The sequence below is a fragment of the Alligator mississippiensis genome, chromosome 2, assembly GCF_030867095.1.
Source record: "Alligator mississippiensis isolate rAllMis1 chromosome 2, rAllMis1, whole genome shotgun sequence".
NCBI classification, from domain to species: domain Eukaryota; kingdom Metazoa; phylum Chordata; order Crocodylia; family Alligatoridae; genus Alligator; species Alligator mississippiensis.
In genome coordinates this window covers 157,385,063-157,403,079 of record NC_081825.1, presented here as the reverse complement: position 1 = coordinate 157,403,079, position 18,017 = coordinate 157,385,063, and the positions used below count along the sequence as shown (strand labels likewise).

Sequence of the window (18,017 nt, the reverse complement as noted above, 5' to 3'; positions counted from 1 at the left end):
CTATGAAAGCTTACATTCTCTGAACCATAGTCTCTTCTCTAAGATGCTTCCCTGCCTTGCTTTCTGCCAAACTTCTTAATGGGATTATGAAAGGAATTCTCAGTTGGCTGAATGAATGGGTAGGGAAAGAAGTGTTCGCTGACAGTGTGAGGGACTGGGATGAAAGTAGAGAAGTGCAATGCAATCTTGAAGCATGGAGTGTAAGTATAATAACATTTGGGCGCAGAATCAGTAAAGATCAGACTGAAACAATAGTTGCAGCAAGGAAAAGGCATAGATGGAAGAATTACTTTAATAGGAGAAAAATTAAATTACCTTGGTTAATGTAAATGCCTTGTTAAAATTATCACAAGTGATGGAAGGACTAGAGAGGAGTTGACAAGAATGTTGCAGCTTGAAGGGAACATTTGTTGAAACACGCTAAAGGTTCATGTAGGGCAGAAATGTCCCTACAGAAGCCAAGTTACCAATGTACAGAGTTTATTGTATCCCACCCGTGTTGTATGGTAACGGACTTGGGATTTAATGAAGAGGAATTTTATTTGGTTACAAACTGGTTGCTAGTTGGTTGCAAGCTGCAGAAATAAGCTGTAGGAAGTTGAGAAGAGGTTGCAAGTGGAATGACTGTATAAGAAGTACATTAAATCAGGAGAGCTGGAACACACAAATGGAAGGACAAAGGCTGATGAAGTTTGGACAAGTAAAAGAATACATGAGAACAGACTAGCATACAGAATGTTAAAGATGTGTGTCAACGGCAAGAAGATTAAGGAAAAGACCAAGGAAAAGGTGGTTCCTTGGAGGAAACTACAGGAGAAAGATAGTGGGAAGACAGGAGGAGACAGGTTAACATTTCATGAAACACAATGAAAGGCTGAAATCAGCAATTCAGAACAACGATACTTGAATGTGCAATAAAACCAAACTACAGGAAGGGAATAAATTAAGCTACAAATACTGTGGGCATATTCTGCTCAGGAGATGGGTAGAAACTCCACCTAAGTACAAGCAGTTATCTTTATTTCTGAGGAGTGTGTTAATAACATAAAGGGCCCCTCTACATGTTAGATTTAGACCTCAATTAATATATTAACAGTGGCAAAAATGGCAAAGGTGCTACACCTGCACTCAATTAAAGGCACCAAAAAGGCAATGTTTAATTGGGGGGGGGGGGGGGGGGGGGGAGACAGAATCATGATTGTGCACTGGCAAACAGAAGGGGCACAATTGGGATCTAATACCTAGTCCCAAAATTGTGCCTCCTGCCAGCCATGTGTGTCATGGCAGGAGGCACAATTGGTAGGATCAGGGATCAAATCCCATGGCGCGTTTAAATGAGCCACAGAAAACAGAATCAACTTGAAAATGCATTTCAGAGGTTCTTTTTGTCATGGCAGAATATTTGCAATCATGGATGAGGTACTGGACTTTGTGAATTTGTCCCTTTCTATTTCAGATCATTTGAAGGCCAGTCCAAAAAGATTATTAGGGATTTTCCAGTTTAATCTCCAGCTATACCATTTGTTTTAATGAGGCCCAGATGCCCATGATCATCAAGAAATCAAAAGACTACTGTTCCTTTTACTGTCCAGAAGAAAATGCCAACATGTACCTACTTTGCTGCCCATGTTGATCTAGGACAGTGGATGTCAACTGGATGTATGTGTACCCCTCGGGGTACTTAAAAAGGTTGTAGGGGATACACCACAGGTGGAGGGAGAAAAATTATTTGGGGGGGACTGAGTGCATGCGCACATGTGCCCTGCCCCCACAACAGGTAAGTCTGTGGGGGAAGGGCCGCAGGGAGGGGAAATAGCTTGGGGGGGGGTGCAGATCAAGGCCCCAGCTGTGACGGAGGGAAAGGGGCAGGGGTAGGGGCTGGGGTGACTGGGGTGCCAGCCGGGCTGGGTCATGGGACTATCAAAGCCGGGGTGGCTTGTTCAGGGGGGTGTGTGTGTGTGGGGGGGGGGTTCCTGCCACTGTGTGCACCCCAGTGGGGGCTCAAGGGGCATGTACCCCTGGATCTGTGTGTGGGGCAGAGGCAGCTGCTGCTGCATGCTGGGTTTTATTCCCTGCCGCCACTGCCTCCAAGCTACGCAACGTCATATATGTCCCGCCGCAGGGTGGGTAGGGGCCATGGTGCAGCCCAGCAGGCACATGGTGTTGTGCCGCTCCCAGGACACCTGCGGTGGCATGCAAAGCCCAGTGTGCAGCAGCAACTGCCTCCACCCTGAGCACAAATTGGGGGACACGTATCCCCCGAGCCTCCGCTGGGGTCTGCATAGCAGTGAGAGTGCCCCCCCCCCCCAACAGAAGAGCCACTGGACTCCGACTGTCCCACCACCCTGCCTGGCCGGGGCCCCATTCACCCAAGCCCCTGCCCCTGCCTTGTTCCCTCCCTCATCACTGGGGCTTCAATTTGCTGCCCCCAAGAAAAAAATATAAAGGGGTACATGAGCTGAAACTTTGAGACAGAAGGTACACTTGTTAAAAAAGGTTGAAAACCCCTAAGCTAGGACACTGTATCATAAACTTAACACTTATCATTCCACTTAATGAAAAGAACTGCAGCCACTTGTTCCCAAACCCAGGCTTCATGTGCTGCACTCCCAATGTTCTTGCAAAGCCACCAAGCAATTCTGCTGTTGGCAAGAAACAGAAATTTGCTAGAAAGCCTTAGCAAATGAAACCCAGCTGCTTAAGCAGAATCCCAGATGTCTCCTACAATATGTAGCTTTGATAGATTAAATTGAGCATAAGAAAAAGATGAAATATTTATGAAAATTAAATTTACAGGATGTATGTTTGTAGCCTGGAAAACACTTTTTTGAAGGAAGACAGGAAACCACATTTTTCACCTCAACAAGTTAGGTTATAGCAATGGTATTCACATTAGCCTCTGAGATGCTTATGTTTCATGCAGGATGATTAGCTTTCATTCAAACCATGCATTCCAGAAATGGCAACCAGGACTACAGACTTTGATGCTAGCATATCAAGCATTTTTAAACTACATGCATAAATGAAATTTTATAGTTACTTTTTTTTTCTTGTGTAAGAGTTTAGTATTTTGGGGACTGGCACAAAGCCATCATCACATACAGTACTATACATGGAATGATACTCTAACATTTGACATCTAACACTAACGGAATGAAAAAATGAACTATTATAAATTTTGAGGCACTGTACTGGATAAGCACCCATCTAATTCAAAATAAATACTTTTGATTTTTAGATGCTTCTTCAGATTACATAATAGCTTTCCTTTGGTGATTTGCGCAAAAATACTCATGAAAGCAAAAAAATGTTAGGAAAAATCAGTAATGAAAATACCAAATCGATTTAAAATAAAATTGGGACTGAACAGCTTAGAGGAATGATAACGGATTCACAGCTCTGTAGAATTAGATCAGCAAGGGGAATACAGCTAAGGGGAATTATTTACTATTTCATGACTTTAAGGTAGCATATTTGAAAAAACTTGCAAAAGTATCGGTTGATTTTACAATGAGAAATGTCCACACAAAGGCCACCAGCCCAGCTGGCAACTCTAAATGGTCTAAACCTAGCTGACGCACAAGCACTCTTCCTTATGCAACATGTAGTCAGTGGAGAGGCTCTAGAATTCATCTGCTAATTGTTCTTAGTTTGATCTTGGACTACTCATGGGGTATTCTTGTTAAAAGGTTTTAAGAGATGCAATTAACTTTTTCTAGTGGATTGAAAAAGCCCAGAACATACAGTGTCAGTGTACAGTGCAAAGGTTATTTCTTTACTCAGAACTATATTTGAGTTCCAAGTTAATTCAACAGCATGAGCTAATGTTGTGCCTTGGGAGTAATTTTTTGTGGCTCTTCAGCCATCTGTTATTTTGAAAAGTCTGCTTGATATAATTGTCCATGTGCTGAGGGATTAGAAACTGTATGCAGTTTTTATCATATAATAATAATAATAATAATAATAATAATAATAATAATAGATATAAAATGAAACAGAACCCCACAACTGAAAGGAAGAATAGAGACAGAATAACAACCTCACCTTCCAGTGGGCCTTTAGAGCTAAAGAACACTAAGCAGGCAATTGGAGTAAACCTGCACCGATACTGCTAACATTATACCTGTTCTGTGGACTAACAGAGGGCTGCCTGTCCAGTATTTTTCTCACAGAAATTAAAAGTTCCCTGACCCCAATGAACTAAGAAAAATAAAATTCACTCACCTCTCCTTGTACTTGTACTGTAAAAACGACTTCTGTCAACATAACTGGGTCATTGGAAGGACCAGGCTGATGGAACTGTTTGACAATTCTCTCCACAAAGAAGTCAACCATTTATATCAAGAAACACCATAAGAATTTAAGAAGTGCCGTAATGGGTCAGATCATTAGTCCATGTAGCCCAATATCCTGTCTCCAAATGTGGCAGGAATGGATGCTATACATGAAGAACACGTAACGAGATACATCTAGAGTGATCTATTCCCACATCCATTACCCTCCTTGGCATCCACCGACATTGGTTTTGAGATGCCTGAGGAGATTTCTCCGACTGTTCTGTTCAACAGCTATTAATAGATGTATCATTTATAAATTTTTGAGTCCCTTTCTGAACCTGGCTATGCTATCTTTCTCTGCTACTTCCTGTGTCAATGAATTTCACAAGTTAACTATGTGTTGCATAAAAAAGTATTTTCAATTTTTAGTATTAAACCTGTCTCCTACTAATTTCAGCAGGTACTCCCTCGTTCTAGTATTCTGCAACTTGGTGAACAACAGTTCCCTGTTCACTTGGTTCGCACCCTTCATGATTTTATAGACTTCCAGCATATCCTTCCAGATCCTTCTCCTTTTCAGACTGAAGGGTCTTAGGCTTTTTAGTCTCTCCTCATATAGTATCAGCTCTATACCCCTGATCATTTTGGTTGCCATTCTCTGCATTTTTTAAATTTTGCTACATCCTTTTTGAGACCACAGCAGTACAAGATTCAAGATGTGGGCACACCATGGATCTGATGGCATGGTGATAACATCTCTTTTGTTTTTTTGTTTTGTAATTGTCATTTTTTTTAAATCAAAGAAAACCAGGATCCCTGATGATGACTCCAAGGTCTCTTTCCTGAGTCATAACAGCTAGTTCAGAACCCGGCACTGTATACATGTAGTTGAGGTTATTTTTCCCCTGGTGCATTACCTTGCGCTTGACTACACGAAAGTTTATCTGCCATTTGCCCATTCACTTATGCTGGTGAGATCTTTCTGCAGCTCCTCTCAGTAATCTTGGGATTTGACTACCTGGAATTCATTTGACAGTCTCCAAACCTGGAGATTTCACCGTGGACCACCATTTCCAGATCATTGATGAAAAAGTTAAACAAAATTGGGTCCAACGATCCTTGTAGGGCCTTTGACCTCCTCTATCCTGAAAAGTGACCGTTTAAAAGCCCTACCCTTTGCCTCTCATCTTTTAACTTGCTTTTAATCCACAAAAGAACCTTCCCTCCAATTTCAAGGCAAAACAACTTTCTTAAAAGTCTTTGGTGAGGGATCTTGTTGAAAGAGTTCTAGAAGTCCAAATGTATTGTCAACTAGATCCCACTTCTCCAGATACTTGTTGATACCCTAAAGAACTCAAGCAGGTTGATGAGGCAGGATTTCCCTTTGCAAAATCCATGTTGAATCTTCCCTAGCAGTCCATGTGACTGATGATTTTAGTTTTTATTTAAGTTTCTACCAACTTGAGGAAGTAAGACTCACTGGTCTATAGTTCCCAGGATTAATTATCTCTGGAGCCCTTTTTGAAGATGGGTGTTATGTTGACAACCTACCAATCCACTGGCACAGAGGCTGCCTGTAACAATGGGTTACATATTATTGCCAGCAATTCTGCAATTTCACCTATGAGTTCCTTCAGAACTCTTGGGGGAATGCTATCTAGTCCTACTGACTTATTAGTATTTAATTTATTGATTAAGTTGAGCATATTTTGCTAGACACTCGTCAACATTCTTTTTTGACCTGCCTTCTTTCACTTTTACACTTGACCTGCCAGACTCTGTGAGTTTTCCTGTTTTCCATCTTTGGGCATACATTTTTGAAGGATATCTTTTTGCCTTGAAAGGCCTCTTAAACTTTGTGTAATGGGGTCCCCGCCCCATTACTGATCGGAGGAGGGAATCTAGGGCCTGCTGGCCAGGCCAGCCCTTTGAACAGACTTAATGATAAAAAGGGACCTTAAATAAGATGGCCACCCATCCCAGGTATAGGCAGTGATTGGCAGGCCTGGGGCAAAAGTAGAGAGTCAGGTGACCCAGGAAGAGGCTCAAAAGCCCAGGGCTTCACCCAGAAGGGGTAATCTGGCTGTAGGAGCCGCAGGAGGCAGAGCTCTAGAAAAAAGCCAGCCCAGACTGCCTGGGAGAGAGGATTTTGTGTTACAGAAGAGCAGAAGGGACTCCTGACGAGTTTGGAGCCCAGTGATGAGCCAAGCCAGGAACCTTTTCATGCCAGCAACGAACATTTAGGTTATATTTTGGAATTAAACTATGCAGGGGTTTTAATGGTCCACTTAGTGCCCTTTCTGACAAACGTTTCCTGAGATTCTAATATGATATTTTTAAACAGCTTACAAACTGCCTTGCAGGCTTTTTACATTTTTGACTGCTCCTTTAAACTTCTTTCTAACTTCCTCAGTTTTGTGTAATTTCCATTCCTAAAGTTCTATTTTCAGCTGATTCCCTCCCTTTAGAATGTTAAACATGACTATGTTGTGGTCATTGCTACAGAGTGGCTCACCATCTGATAACTCCTGAAGTAGGTCCTGTGTGTTATTCAGGATCAGGTCTAGAATTGCTTCTCCTGTTGTGGGTTCCAAGATGAGTTGTTCCAGGAAGCAGTCATATATCACAACCAGAAATTTTAGTTCCACATCTTGTAGCTATTAGCAGTTTCTCTAATCTCTCTGGAATCAGAACTCATGGTAGAGGTGATATCTTTTATTAGACCAACTAGATTTTTGCAACAAAAAATTCCTTAATCTAATCTCCCTGAGCATTTCATAATCACATTCACCTTCCTGATCAGGTGGTCAGTAGTACAGTTCTATATTCTTTTTAATCCAGTATGGAATTTCTACCCACAGGAGTTCTATAGTAGTTTTTCCTGTTAGATGAAATTGTTATGCTGTTACCATCTAAACCAACCCTAGATGTTCTGACTTATCCTCAACATTTGTAACATATTCCAAAATCTTTTTTTTTTTTAAAGGTACAAATATTTATTTTCTCTTTAATGGGATCTTTGTATAGTCAGAATAGAGAATGTTTACTCTGCCATGCCAATAGGGTGTCAGGATTCAGCAGAGAATATAATAAGCATTCAGATTGCACATTTGTCTGTTCTGTTTGCATTAGCATTTTCTGTTTGAAGCAATATTGTAAGAAATTGCTGATATAACATCATTGCCTTTCTAATGATATCACAGTGGCTCCACAGTCCAGCAGATGTCACTGAAATCAATAAGGTTAGAAAATAACTTTTTGCAGTTAGTATCCACTGCAGAATACTGACATGTATTAAATGGTATGAGTAGAAGCCAGCAAGTGTACTCATTTGCTTTCTATCCTCAAACGCAGGAGTCTATGCCGCTCTTTCTAAGTGGTAGCACACATTATTCCTATTACTTTGAATGAGGGCAAGGGCCCCAGTTCAGCCAAGTATTTAATCAAGGGAGTAGTTCCATTGTTTTCATGGGGATTACTTAGACTTAAGTACCCTTTAATCAAAGCCACTCAGCTACTTAGGTTAACTACTTGTGCAACTAATTTCAGTCCACTTAAATTATTCATGTGCAAGCTCTGAATATGTAACAATTGAGACTTAAGTAGAAATTCTACAAATGTAGCACTTGCCACGTCAGAACACACCTCTAGGCCTCAAATCCAGATCCAGCACTTGGCAGGATAAGTATGAAGGCAGAATCCAATTTTGCCAGATGCAAAAAGGCTCCTTATAAACCACTTGTCTAACTAGCTGCTTAAGTGCAATTCGATTTCCCTTTTTTCCAGAACTGAATTGCACTTACTCAGCTAAATGCCTTACCTAGTTACAACAGTGGCCACTGAGTATGCCCTGTAGAGATCCTGTTCATCTCAGGAGGGATGTAGTGGCCACTTGGACCCCAGAGCAATTCTATTTCACTCTTCTGGGCATCAAGGGGCTGCTCAGAGCCCAAACAAGTCCAGGACTAGGCAACCAGCAGAACTAGGCAGCAGGACTAGGCAGCCCAACTCAGCAGGACTAGGCAGTACATAGCTACTCACAGCAGTGCAGCTGCAGGTGCAGCTGCTGCACTGCTTTGCAGAAAATCTGAACCTAGACTACAAACAAGGGGTAAGGCAATGAGCAGGCAGAGTAAGCATGAGCCAGGCTACATAAGAGAGGTAACTGAGAGTGACCCTAATGGCTAGGGACAGACATTCAAAAAGCCTGAATTGATTCAATAATTACAGGTTAGTCTAACCTGGCTAGACTAAATCACTTTGTAACTAAACAGACATCCCAGACATGTAGGTACATGCCTGCAGTGGCTCAGGCTAAAAGGCAGGGGTGCTAGAGCAGCCCTCTCTTCCCTTCTACAGGACTGAGCTGGTGGGGGGGCATGGACAGGCCCCAGCAGGATGCTCTGATTAGTCCAGCAGGGAATTGATAACATTGTTTATTTATCACCCCTAACTCAGTGTTTATGATCCCATTAAGAAAACAACAGAGGGATATTACCAGCTATCTGTTGATTCAGCACAGACCATATCCAGCATGTGGTCTGCTAGCTAACACACAGACATCTCTCCAAAAGTTGGAGGGGAGGGGGGAATTCCTGCTTAGCAGGGAGTGCTGAGGGGGAAGGGGGGAGCAGCTACAGTCTCTGCCACAGCTGCAGCCAGGGAGCAGAGGGGAGGGCCCAGCCCTGCTGTGGAGTAGAGAGCCCTGCCCAGCCCAGAGAGCATGCCGGGATGCTGAGGGAGTCTGATTTATCTTAAACCAGCAAGGGGTCTGGGGAAGACATTGCATAAACTGGTTTGAGCCAAATCACTTAAGTCTGATACTACATTCAACCAGGTTTATCTCAAACCGGTTTCAGCCATTTTCAAACTGGTTTATGTACACTGAACATCTGTTTCATTACAGGTTTAAACCAGTTTCTGATCACTTAAACAGTGTATGTGTAATGTCTGTCCCTAGACAAAGAAAGCAGACAGCTAGATACAGGACATGCAGGGATTGAGAGGCAAGGGAATCAACTAGGGAGTAAAGTGGACTAGGGGGTACCATGTAGGAGTCAGAGACAGTTTAGGGACAGCTCAGGTAGGAAACTAAGGCCAGGGAACAGAATGCACCTATCCAGACAGGGCTGGGACACCTAGGGCATCAAAGACTGACTGGATACCAGGATAGGGAGCAGAGTGGGACTCTTGAAAGAGGACTGGGTCACAGAATGAAAAGGGATATCGTCCTGCACACCATGGTGCTGGCCATTCAGTGGCACTGGCTTGTCTAGGGGAAATCTCAGCTGCATGCAAACAGTCAACATAGGGTAAGTCCTGGACACGATGGATAGGGCATATGTTAACATCAAAAACCCCATGCAGCACTCTCCCTTGTCCACGAGCACATACTGTATGAATGAATATGATGCTGGTCAGCAGTGTCCACCTCGAGTTATACCCAACATCATGGTCAGGCTCCCTGGGTCCAGTCATGATGTCTCCATGTGGTCCCAACGGTTCCTCCTCCAGTAGCTCCACCACAGCAAGTTTGCACCTTGAAGACTTCACCTCTTTGTTCCTGACCACAGCTGCCTGGCCCCCTGCAGCTGGGCTCCTTTGGCTCTTGGAATATTTGTTAAACTGGCTTGCTGCAGAAGTCAGCTCTTATGAGGCATCACTCTCAAGGCCATCTCTCTTTTGTCTCTGCACAACTGATTGTTAATGGCTCCTTTCCTTCCTGTTGCATTCTCAGAATCAATGCCAAAATGCTGCAAACCTGTTCACACCAATGCACCAAACCGCTTGAAGAAAGGGCTGTCAGCCTACTCAGTGTATGCTAGCCATTCCTGCATACATCCAGTGGCACATTATAAGTAAGCCCAGAAAAGGTAAGCGGGATTTTTATGGCTTGTTGTATTTGCAGAATGTAACCGTAAGTCACAGATTTCCTATACCTGAACGTCAGGAGATAGACAAAGGAAGTAAGGCAGAAACCATGGCAAAGGAGGCAGCAGAGGAGAGCAGTCTCAGCCCTACAGCCTACAAGGACATGAGCCTGAAAATCTAAGATGGAAAAGGAGGCATATGGGGCTGCACCATTGGCCAGGGGGCACCAGGTCATGTCTCCTTGCTCGACTGGAGCAGACAGCTTGGGCCAAAACTACCCTGCCCACCCTGCAAGGGAAGGTACAAAGCATCCTGGGATGCTGGGGGACTGTGAGTTAACTTGAATCTGGAGGGGACCTGGTAACTCACCACCTGGATAAGGGAGATGAGGTTAGTTAGGGATGAGGTTAGTTAAATCTGATACTTCATCATCCATCCAGGGTAATCTTAAACCAGTTTCAACCATCTTGAAAGCAGTTTATGTGCACTGAACCTGTATTGTGTTACAGATTTGAACCAGTTTCTAATCATTGTTTCTGGTTTATGTGTAATTTCTGTCCCTAGCCTGCATGTATCACATGTCCCAGGAACTGAACATGCCATGTGTGGGTCAACTTGAGATCCAGAGCCACTGCCAGAAGTTAGATGATGTGATTCCAGCCTGTGGACTGTATCTTCAATACCCCTGCTTTACTGCATTGGCTCCAGGCATACTTTGCATCTGCTGACATATTCACCCAGGACTGGCCTGGGATCTCTGCAGAGCACTATTATAAAAAGAGTATTTCTAAACTGGAAAATGTCACCCTAATTATTCAGAACACTGTTTTGCATCTGAATAGCGCCTTTCATTTGCGGACTGCAAAATAAGTCGCATAATGTTCCTGAGAATCAGAGAAAAAAATAAGTGATTTGGCTAAGATCACCCCACCAGTGGAAGAGACAGAAACAGAACATCACGGGTGGCTCATTTTACATCACAAACACTACATTTCCTTTACTCTTAAGGCAACCTCTCTTCTTCCATTTGAAATATCTGGAATTATTTATGGTAAAGAGAGGTTACATACAGTGGTCTTTATACCTTGCCAAAATTAATCCTAAATAATTCCATTTCAGGTTTTCAGAACCACTTTTTTTTTTTTTTACACCTACATTTTAGTGTGTACATGTATGGTCCTTGTGGACTTCATTATTTTAATTTGGACACATAACTATTTAAATCTGCCTGCAGATACAGTAAGCTACCTGGGCTGTAAAAGTATGACCTAATTAGAATCCTGCACTACTACTTTTTCTGCCATTCATTTGAGTCTGTGTCCCATATTATATTTGGATTTAGGAAGTTAGGAAGCACTGAACATATGCAATCTATAGAAAATGAAAGTTGGGACAATCTGAAAATTAATCTGAAAGTTTTCTTGCCAGGTGTATAGTAATTGATACTACCATATAGTAAAACACACTGATGAGAAATGTTTTCTTTGTTTAGTTTATATCTGGAAGAAAAATAAATAGAAACCTGACCAGCCTGAAGGATTAGTTACAAAAACCTTCTTTTGCAAGTAAACAGCTGCTGCTTCAAAATGGAACACAATTATAAATAAATAAATAAAATACCAAATCCTGTAGTTAAAACAAACAACAAACATGCATTAAATTCACTACCTTAATTTATACATTTCATGTAACCTTATCAAATTATTTTCATATCAGCCACTAAAGGTACTAGTTTAAGTAATGGATGTCATGTGGATATTTTCCTTGTAACAAATAGTTTAAACAATGCTACCTTTTGACCTGTTTGCACTGAACTGTTTTTGGAATGTTACACCTGTGTATAATATAACACCGAAAGAAAGAAAGAAAGAAAAAAGTTGAGACACCAAAATTTTGCCATGTTCCCCTCAGGTACAATGCAAGAGAGATCAAATTTCAAGCATCTGTGATGCTTACCACAAGCTGCTTTTTACTACAGATTAATAGTGGGAGATTAATAGCTGGGAATGCCACATAATAGCTGTAGTATAAAACTCTTAAACACACGATCTTACTTATGCATTTAGCAGCTGTGTGAGCCTTAACCATTCAAACTTTCAGTATATTTTGCCATATGGTAACTAGGATCATTTTACACTTAAAAATTATTACTTTAAATGCATGTCATAACTATATTGCCTATGAGCTTCTACAGCAACATATTCTAGGGTCATTTATCCTCATGTTCCCTGACACAGTTATTAGTTTTTACATTACCTAAGAAAGTCGATTTGTATCTTATAACTAAGATTTTTCTGAGTTTATATCCTAAGACAGAACTACAATATATTGGTGTGGAGCAAGTATCACAGTTTGGGAGAAGAGGTCTGGAACTTTGCCAGATGACAGTTTGACCAGCAGGTGAACATAAATTTTTTGAGGTCTAACTAAAGTACAGTACCGCCTGCTAAATCCCTTGGGCGGTGAATTGCATAACAAGTAATTACATCAAAGAATTCTGTTACATTAGGTTTATATATTTAGCAGATTGCAACTGCAATTAACAACTTGGTCCTATGCAAAGGCCCTGTGCATTTAACACATATGCAACAGAGAACTATTCATTCTGAAGGTAGTTCTTCTACAAGCCAAGGCTAAAGCACACAACAGGGTGCACAATCTTAGAAAGACTTATGTACTCTCCCACAAGGTGCTTGCCTCCCAGGCTATTAAATCCAAACACTTTTAGCAAACATTAAATTAATTTGAAATGCCGAGAAAACACAAATGCCTACAGAGTTAACAGACAATGATTTAAGACTAGAGTATGCCATAACCGTTGTACCCCTAAAGGGAAGGATGGAGGGTCACTTATGGCTGTGTGCTAGCTACTTTCATCAGAGGGACCATGGAAAGAGAAAACATACCATGGAGGTGGATGTGTATTGAGCAACCTTGATCCCATTGTTACAATGTGGTGTGCAATGTATGCAAGTCCAGATATAGGATGCATGAGAACCTCTCCTCTGCAATGCTAGAGGGCAGGTAGAAGGGGGACGACCAGAAAAGCAAACTTCAAATCTGGTCAGAATAAGCTTCCTGACCTACTCCTGGGGAGCTCCAACAATACATGTGGTTTTCCCAAAGCAATAAATTACCCTATAACATACATGTATCTTTACCCCTCAGCCTCCTTTGCTGTATTTTTTTAAACTGTTTTTCATTTCTATAATCTTGGCTTTGCTGGGATAATTGTGGCCTGCAGTTGTTTTTTTTTTTTTAAATATGAGGTGGTTTCAAGAAGATGACTTTTCAACATTTTCCCTTCATTCATCTCAGTATGTGTTTTCTTCAATTTTGTCCAATTAGAAACCCTCCACGCTCATTTCTTATGCCTGAATTTTCAACCAGTAAATGTATTTCCTAAGCCTGTTTTTGAAAAGTAAAGAATTCCTTTCAAATTAGTCTCCTGAAACTTTAAATGTCAGCTCAAATATCTGTTGCTGAAAATTTGTCATAACACTTGAAATTTTTAAGTATCATTCAGTATACACCCCAGAGAATAAGTTCTGCAATTTAATTTGATACGTCACTTTACTCTCCTCTCCCCAGTTCAAAATGACATGATGGGCCTAAGAAGATGAAACTTCAGCTGCTCTCTGATTCATGGCACAACTGCCTCTGAAATTAGCACGTGAGAAGTGGATATACATGTTTACAGGTAAAAATTACCTATCTGACTACAGAATAATCACTCAAGGGAATCAGTGGAAACACACTATCTTGAGCCATTTTAAATTAGATTGGACAATGTCTTAGAAAATGTGTTGCAAGAAAGAACACTCTACATACTTGGAGGCACACTACGCAGTTTCAAATGTCTTTTTGCATAGACTGCAAAGTCTTTTTGTCCTGTGCTTGTACATTGACTAGAAAGTGGGGCACAGCTGTGCTACCACAATATGCATTATTTTTTAATAACCAACACTTCCTACAAGTTTTTTCCCTGAAACTCTCTGATCCTAAGATACTTTAAAGCATCCATAACTTTCCTGGGTATAACTTTGTTTTTTATTCACCTAGAATCAACACATTTTAGCCCAACAGATTCCAGGGCTGGCAGGCTTTTCTAGGTACATAACAGAATCACTTAGGTCAGAGAAGGCTGGGTGCTAGGACCCAGCCACTGCTTGCCTCCACAGTGACATAAGATCACCTGCAGCAGAAGCCCCCTGTCCATGGACTGGATCCAATGGTTCAATAGGCCGGATCTTTGCACTGCTGCACTATCCTTTGTTTTAATATTAAAAAACAGAGGTCAAATTTTCACATGTAAAAGCCTCAAATTTTGCTTTAAAATCCATATTTAGATACCTTACAAAAATAATCCAGGTACAGACAGTACAATATCAACAAAGGCCTGGGCTAATCTCTGGTTGCACAATATACAAGAAATAAAGAACAAAGCAGCATCACAACAGACAAGGAAAATGGAACACATGCAGCATGCACAAATGTGCCAGTACCTCTCCCATGCAGAGATATGCACCAAGGGTTATTCAGACATGGTACACTGGACCATTAAAGTAATGTTTAGGAGGATGTGGGACAGATGAAAGCACCTACTTCAATGTGCACAAGCAAAGATTGGTTAAGATACGCAGAGGCATGCTGCTCTTGCTTAGAGAAACAGTGACAACTAACAAACATGTTCTAAGACAGCAAGAAGCCTCCTGGTGAGCTAATTACCAATCATTACAAACTCTGTGTAGCTGTTCGTCATTCAAGGCACGATTTGACTCGTAAATGACTATATGTTGAAATACAGTTCCAAATGAAACATGAATTCATGAGCATTTGTAGCTGGGGCTAAAGTATGGCATAGACTCCTGTTAACACATGTAGTTACGCTGTTGATAAGTTGTATGATTCTAGCTTTTAATTTTCTTTTAGATTTGTTTTTCTCTATTTGACATTTTTATTTTATTTTAATCCAATTAAAATTACCAAGACAAGCAACCTGGATCTCTTATGGTAAAAAATAAATAAATATATATATATATAGCATGTGCACATCTTTTACAAACTCCCTACATGTTTCCTCTATAAATTAATCTATACCCTTATAGATGCTCATATCTCACTAACCTGAAGGTCAGGTATGCCATTGAGACCCTGTGTCTCTGTGGTGAAGCAAACTGTAGACTAGTTTATAGGCCTATTTTTTAACAGGATCTCATACAAACATAGGAACTCATATTTTTAATAAACCTAGCAACTAGTCTACAGTTTTGCTTCACCCACAATAAATTAAGTTTTGAAAGCTTCCTAAACCTCTGGAATAACACAAAAAAATTCTTTTTCCAAGTAGCCATGTGAGATAAAGGAAGGGGAATTTGCATCCATGCATCCAAACTTTCAAAAGAATAGGAGGATAAATAAAATTTGAACTAGAAACAGAGTCTTTAAATACTCAGAAGCCTGTCAGAAGAGCTGATGGAGATCTTCATGAGAAGCTGAGTAGAATTAAACTCCCTTAGCAGGCAGCAGAGGGTGCTGAAGGAGTAGTGAGCTCTCCCTATAAATGCACACGCTGAAAATAAAGTGTGACACCTCCAATTTATCTACAAAAGTCTGCTTCCTTGCTCAGGTATCATGTTGTCCAAACAGTCTTAAACTGAATAGTTTTAAACTGGATTTAGCACTTCATCTTAACTATGCAAGATTTTTTCACGTTATTCCTATGTAGAATCTTAAGAAGGGAGAAGCCTTTATGCCATATATATGAGACACAGAAACCTATTATATATGCAAAAGCCTTTTATATATATATATATATATATATATATATATATATATATATATATATATATATATATATAGAGGCCTTTATATAGGCATATATAAGCATGTGTGTGCACACACACATATACCATTCATATAATATAAACTTAATTTTCTGGGTCTAAGCATCTCACCTAAGAACCAGATTCTAAACTTTAAAGGGGTAAAGGGGGTCACTAATTTGGTGAGATAATTAACTGGGGAGCAGGAAGATCAGCTCTGGATCTAAAGTTCAGAAAACTCCAGAGAGGTTTGGATGCAAGGTTTTATTTGGCTTCACAGAGCTATAGTTAGTACAGACTCAATGAAGTTAATTTTCTCCTGCCCTTTCCATTCCTACCCTCCTACTACACTAAACCTTCCAGAGCAAATTGACTAAACAAGTGTACTACTGCTGTTTCTTCAGGTCATTAGGTTTAACTGTATCATGTCCTATTAGGGAACAATAAGATTCTCTAAAGAATCAGAAAAACCTATGTTCAGTACTGAAGGATTGTAGGTGAGGTCACTGAAAGTTTAACTGTTTAATAAACAGAATCGACTAATTTATGGGAAGAAAGAAAATCCTTCCTTGCAGTGCATATTTATTTTTCTTTTGTGATGTAAAATTAGCTTGATAACTTATTGTTACATGATGAAAATAAGCAAGTGAAAAGACAAAGAATGTCTCCAGAAATTATTTGCAAACTTTTGTGAAAATACATTACTTTAAAAATTAACCCCTTGCAAATTACTGAAAGCCAATTCATCTATTAAAACCATTCCTTTTCAATTAGTGCATACTCAATTTGTTTTCAATTATAGTGGTATTGGAAAGACACTTCAAAGTCATTACATAGATTCCTATTTTCACACTCTCCCTGACTTATAATGCAACTATATCTTTCTTGTCAGTCAGAGCTCTCTCTTACTAATAAATCTCTGTATTTTTTAATTATGTCAAAATGTTGCTTTCTGACTGTAGAACACAGTGGTATTATCTATAGTTAAAACTATTCATCACTTTCTGTTTTTTAAAGTGAAGTATGGTCTAAATCCTCTTACTAAATCAGTATACCATTTTTTCAATCCGTAATTATTGATAAATAAAGCTTTGCTGTTAAACTGGATGATGTTAATGAACAACCTGTTAAAGCTATGAAGTACATAAAATTAAAACTGAATCTATATTTCATAATCTTTAACAGTTTTAATTTAAGGTGGCTGTTAAAATGATCTTTCTTTAACCATATAACATGCTCAAATAATCACATCAAAAAGAAAACATCACTTGGAGCTATCATTTACTGTATCCATAAATATGTTGGCTGATTGTACCAACTCTATGCATCAAGAAAATCATTTACATATTTAGTCCAAACTGTTTGAAAAGTGCCTTAGACTCCTGTTTTAATGAAAAGCTTCTACTGTACCCTTCTGATAACATCTTTGCAATTCAGTCATGCTACCTAAATATGTAACATATATACAGTAGTTAATACTGTACTTTCACACAGCGCACTGTGGTTTGGAAATTCTTAAGTTCTGAGACACCCTTCTAAGCTTTTCCTTTCATTAATATAATTGAACAGTGAGCTGTTATCTTAAGTTCATCCCCCCTGCCATAACTACATTGGCAAATACTTTTTCTTCTTACCCCTGGTATGCATGGATAGCAGCATGATCAAGGAAATGTGAAGATGCCAGTAAGGTTCTTCTAGCCAACCCATTGCAGCAGGAAAGGAGTGATTCTGATTTGCCCGTGTTAGTCTCCTGTTTCTTTTCTTTCCGTATTTCACGACAGTCCTTTGGTACGGCTCTGTCAGGTCCTCAGACAAGTCTGCCAGCAAGCCTAAAATGAGAATGTGAAAGACAAGCCTGTTACAAACTGGTTCTGTCACCACATAGACCTCAATTGATCACCTCGTGGGGAGGACAACAAAAGGGCAGCAAGGATCCCAAGCTGGACTGGATTCCTGACACAGGAGCATGGATTGACTGCCCGCACAGGGATTTGTGTAAACTTAGAAGCTGCAGCCGGACAAGAGTCTTTAACTCCCTCTTTAC

At 40.3% G+C, this 18,017-nt stretch overlaps 1 protein-coding gene across 6 annotated transcripts in view; it reads right to left on the bottom strand.

Annotated features, from left to right (window-relative positions):
- The window catches only part of BMPR1B (bone morphogenetic protein receptor type 1B), a 517,894-nt gene that overhangs the window by 137,438 nt on the left and 362,439 nt on the right, over positions 1 to 18,017 (bottom strand). For all 6 annotated transcript variants that reach the window (XM_059722335.1, XM_014600279.3, XM_019488076.2 and 3 more), the window contains one exon: positions 17,608 to 17,802. In XM_059722335.1, coding sequence (XP_059578318.1) covers positions 17,608 to 17,680 — 73 coding nt within the window. In that variant the 5' untranslated portion in view covers positions 17,681 to 17,802. The remainder of the gene's footprint in view (positions 1 to 17,607; positions 17,803 to 18,017) is intronic.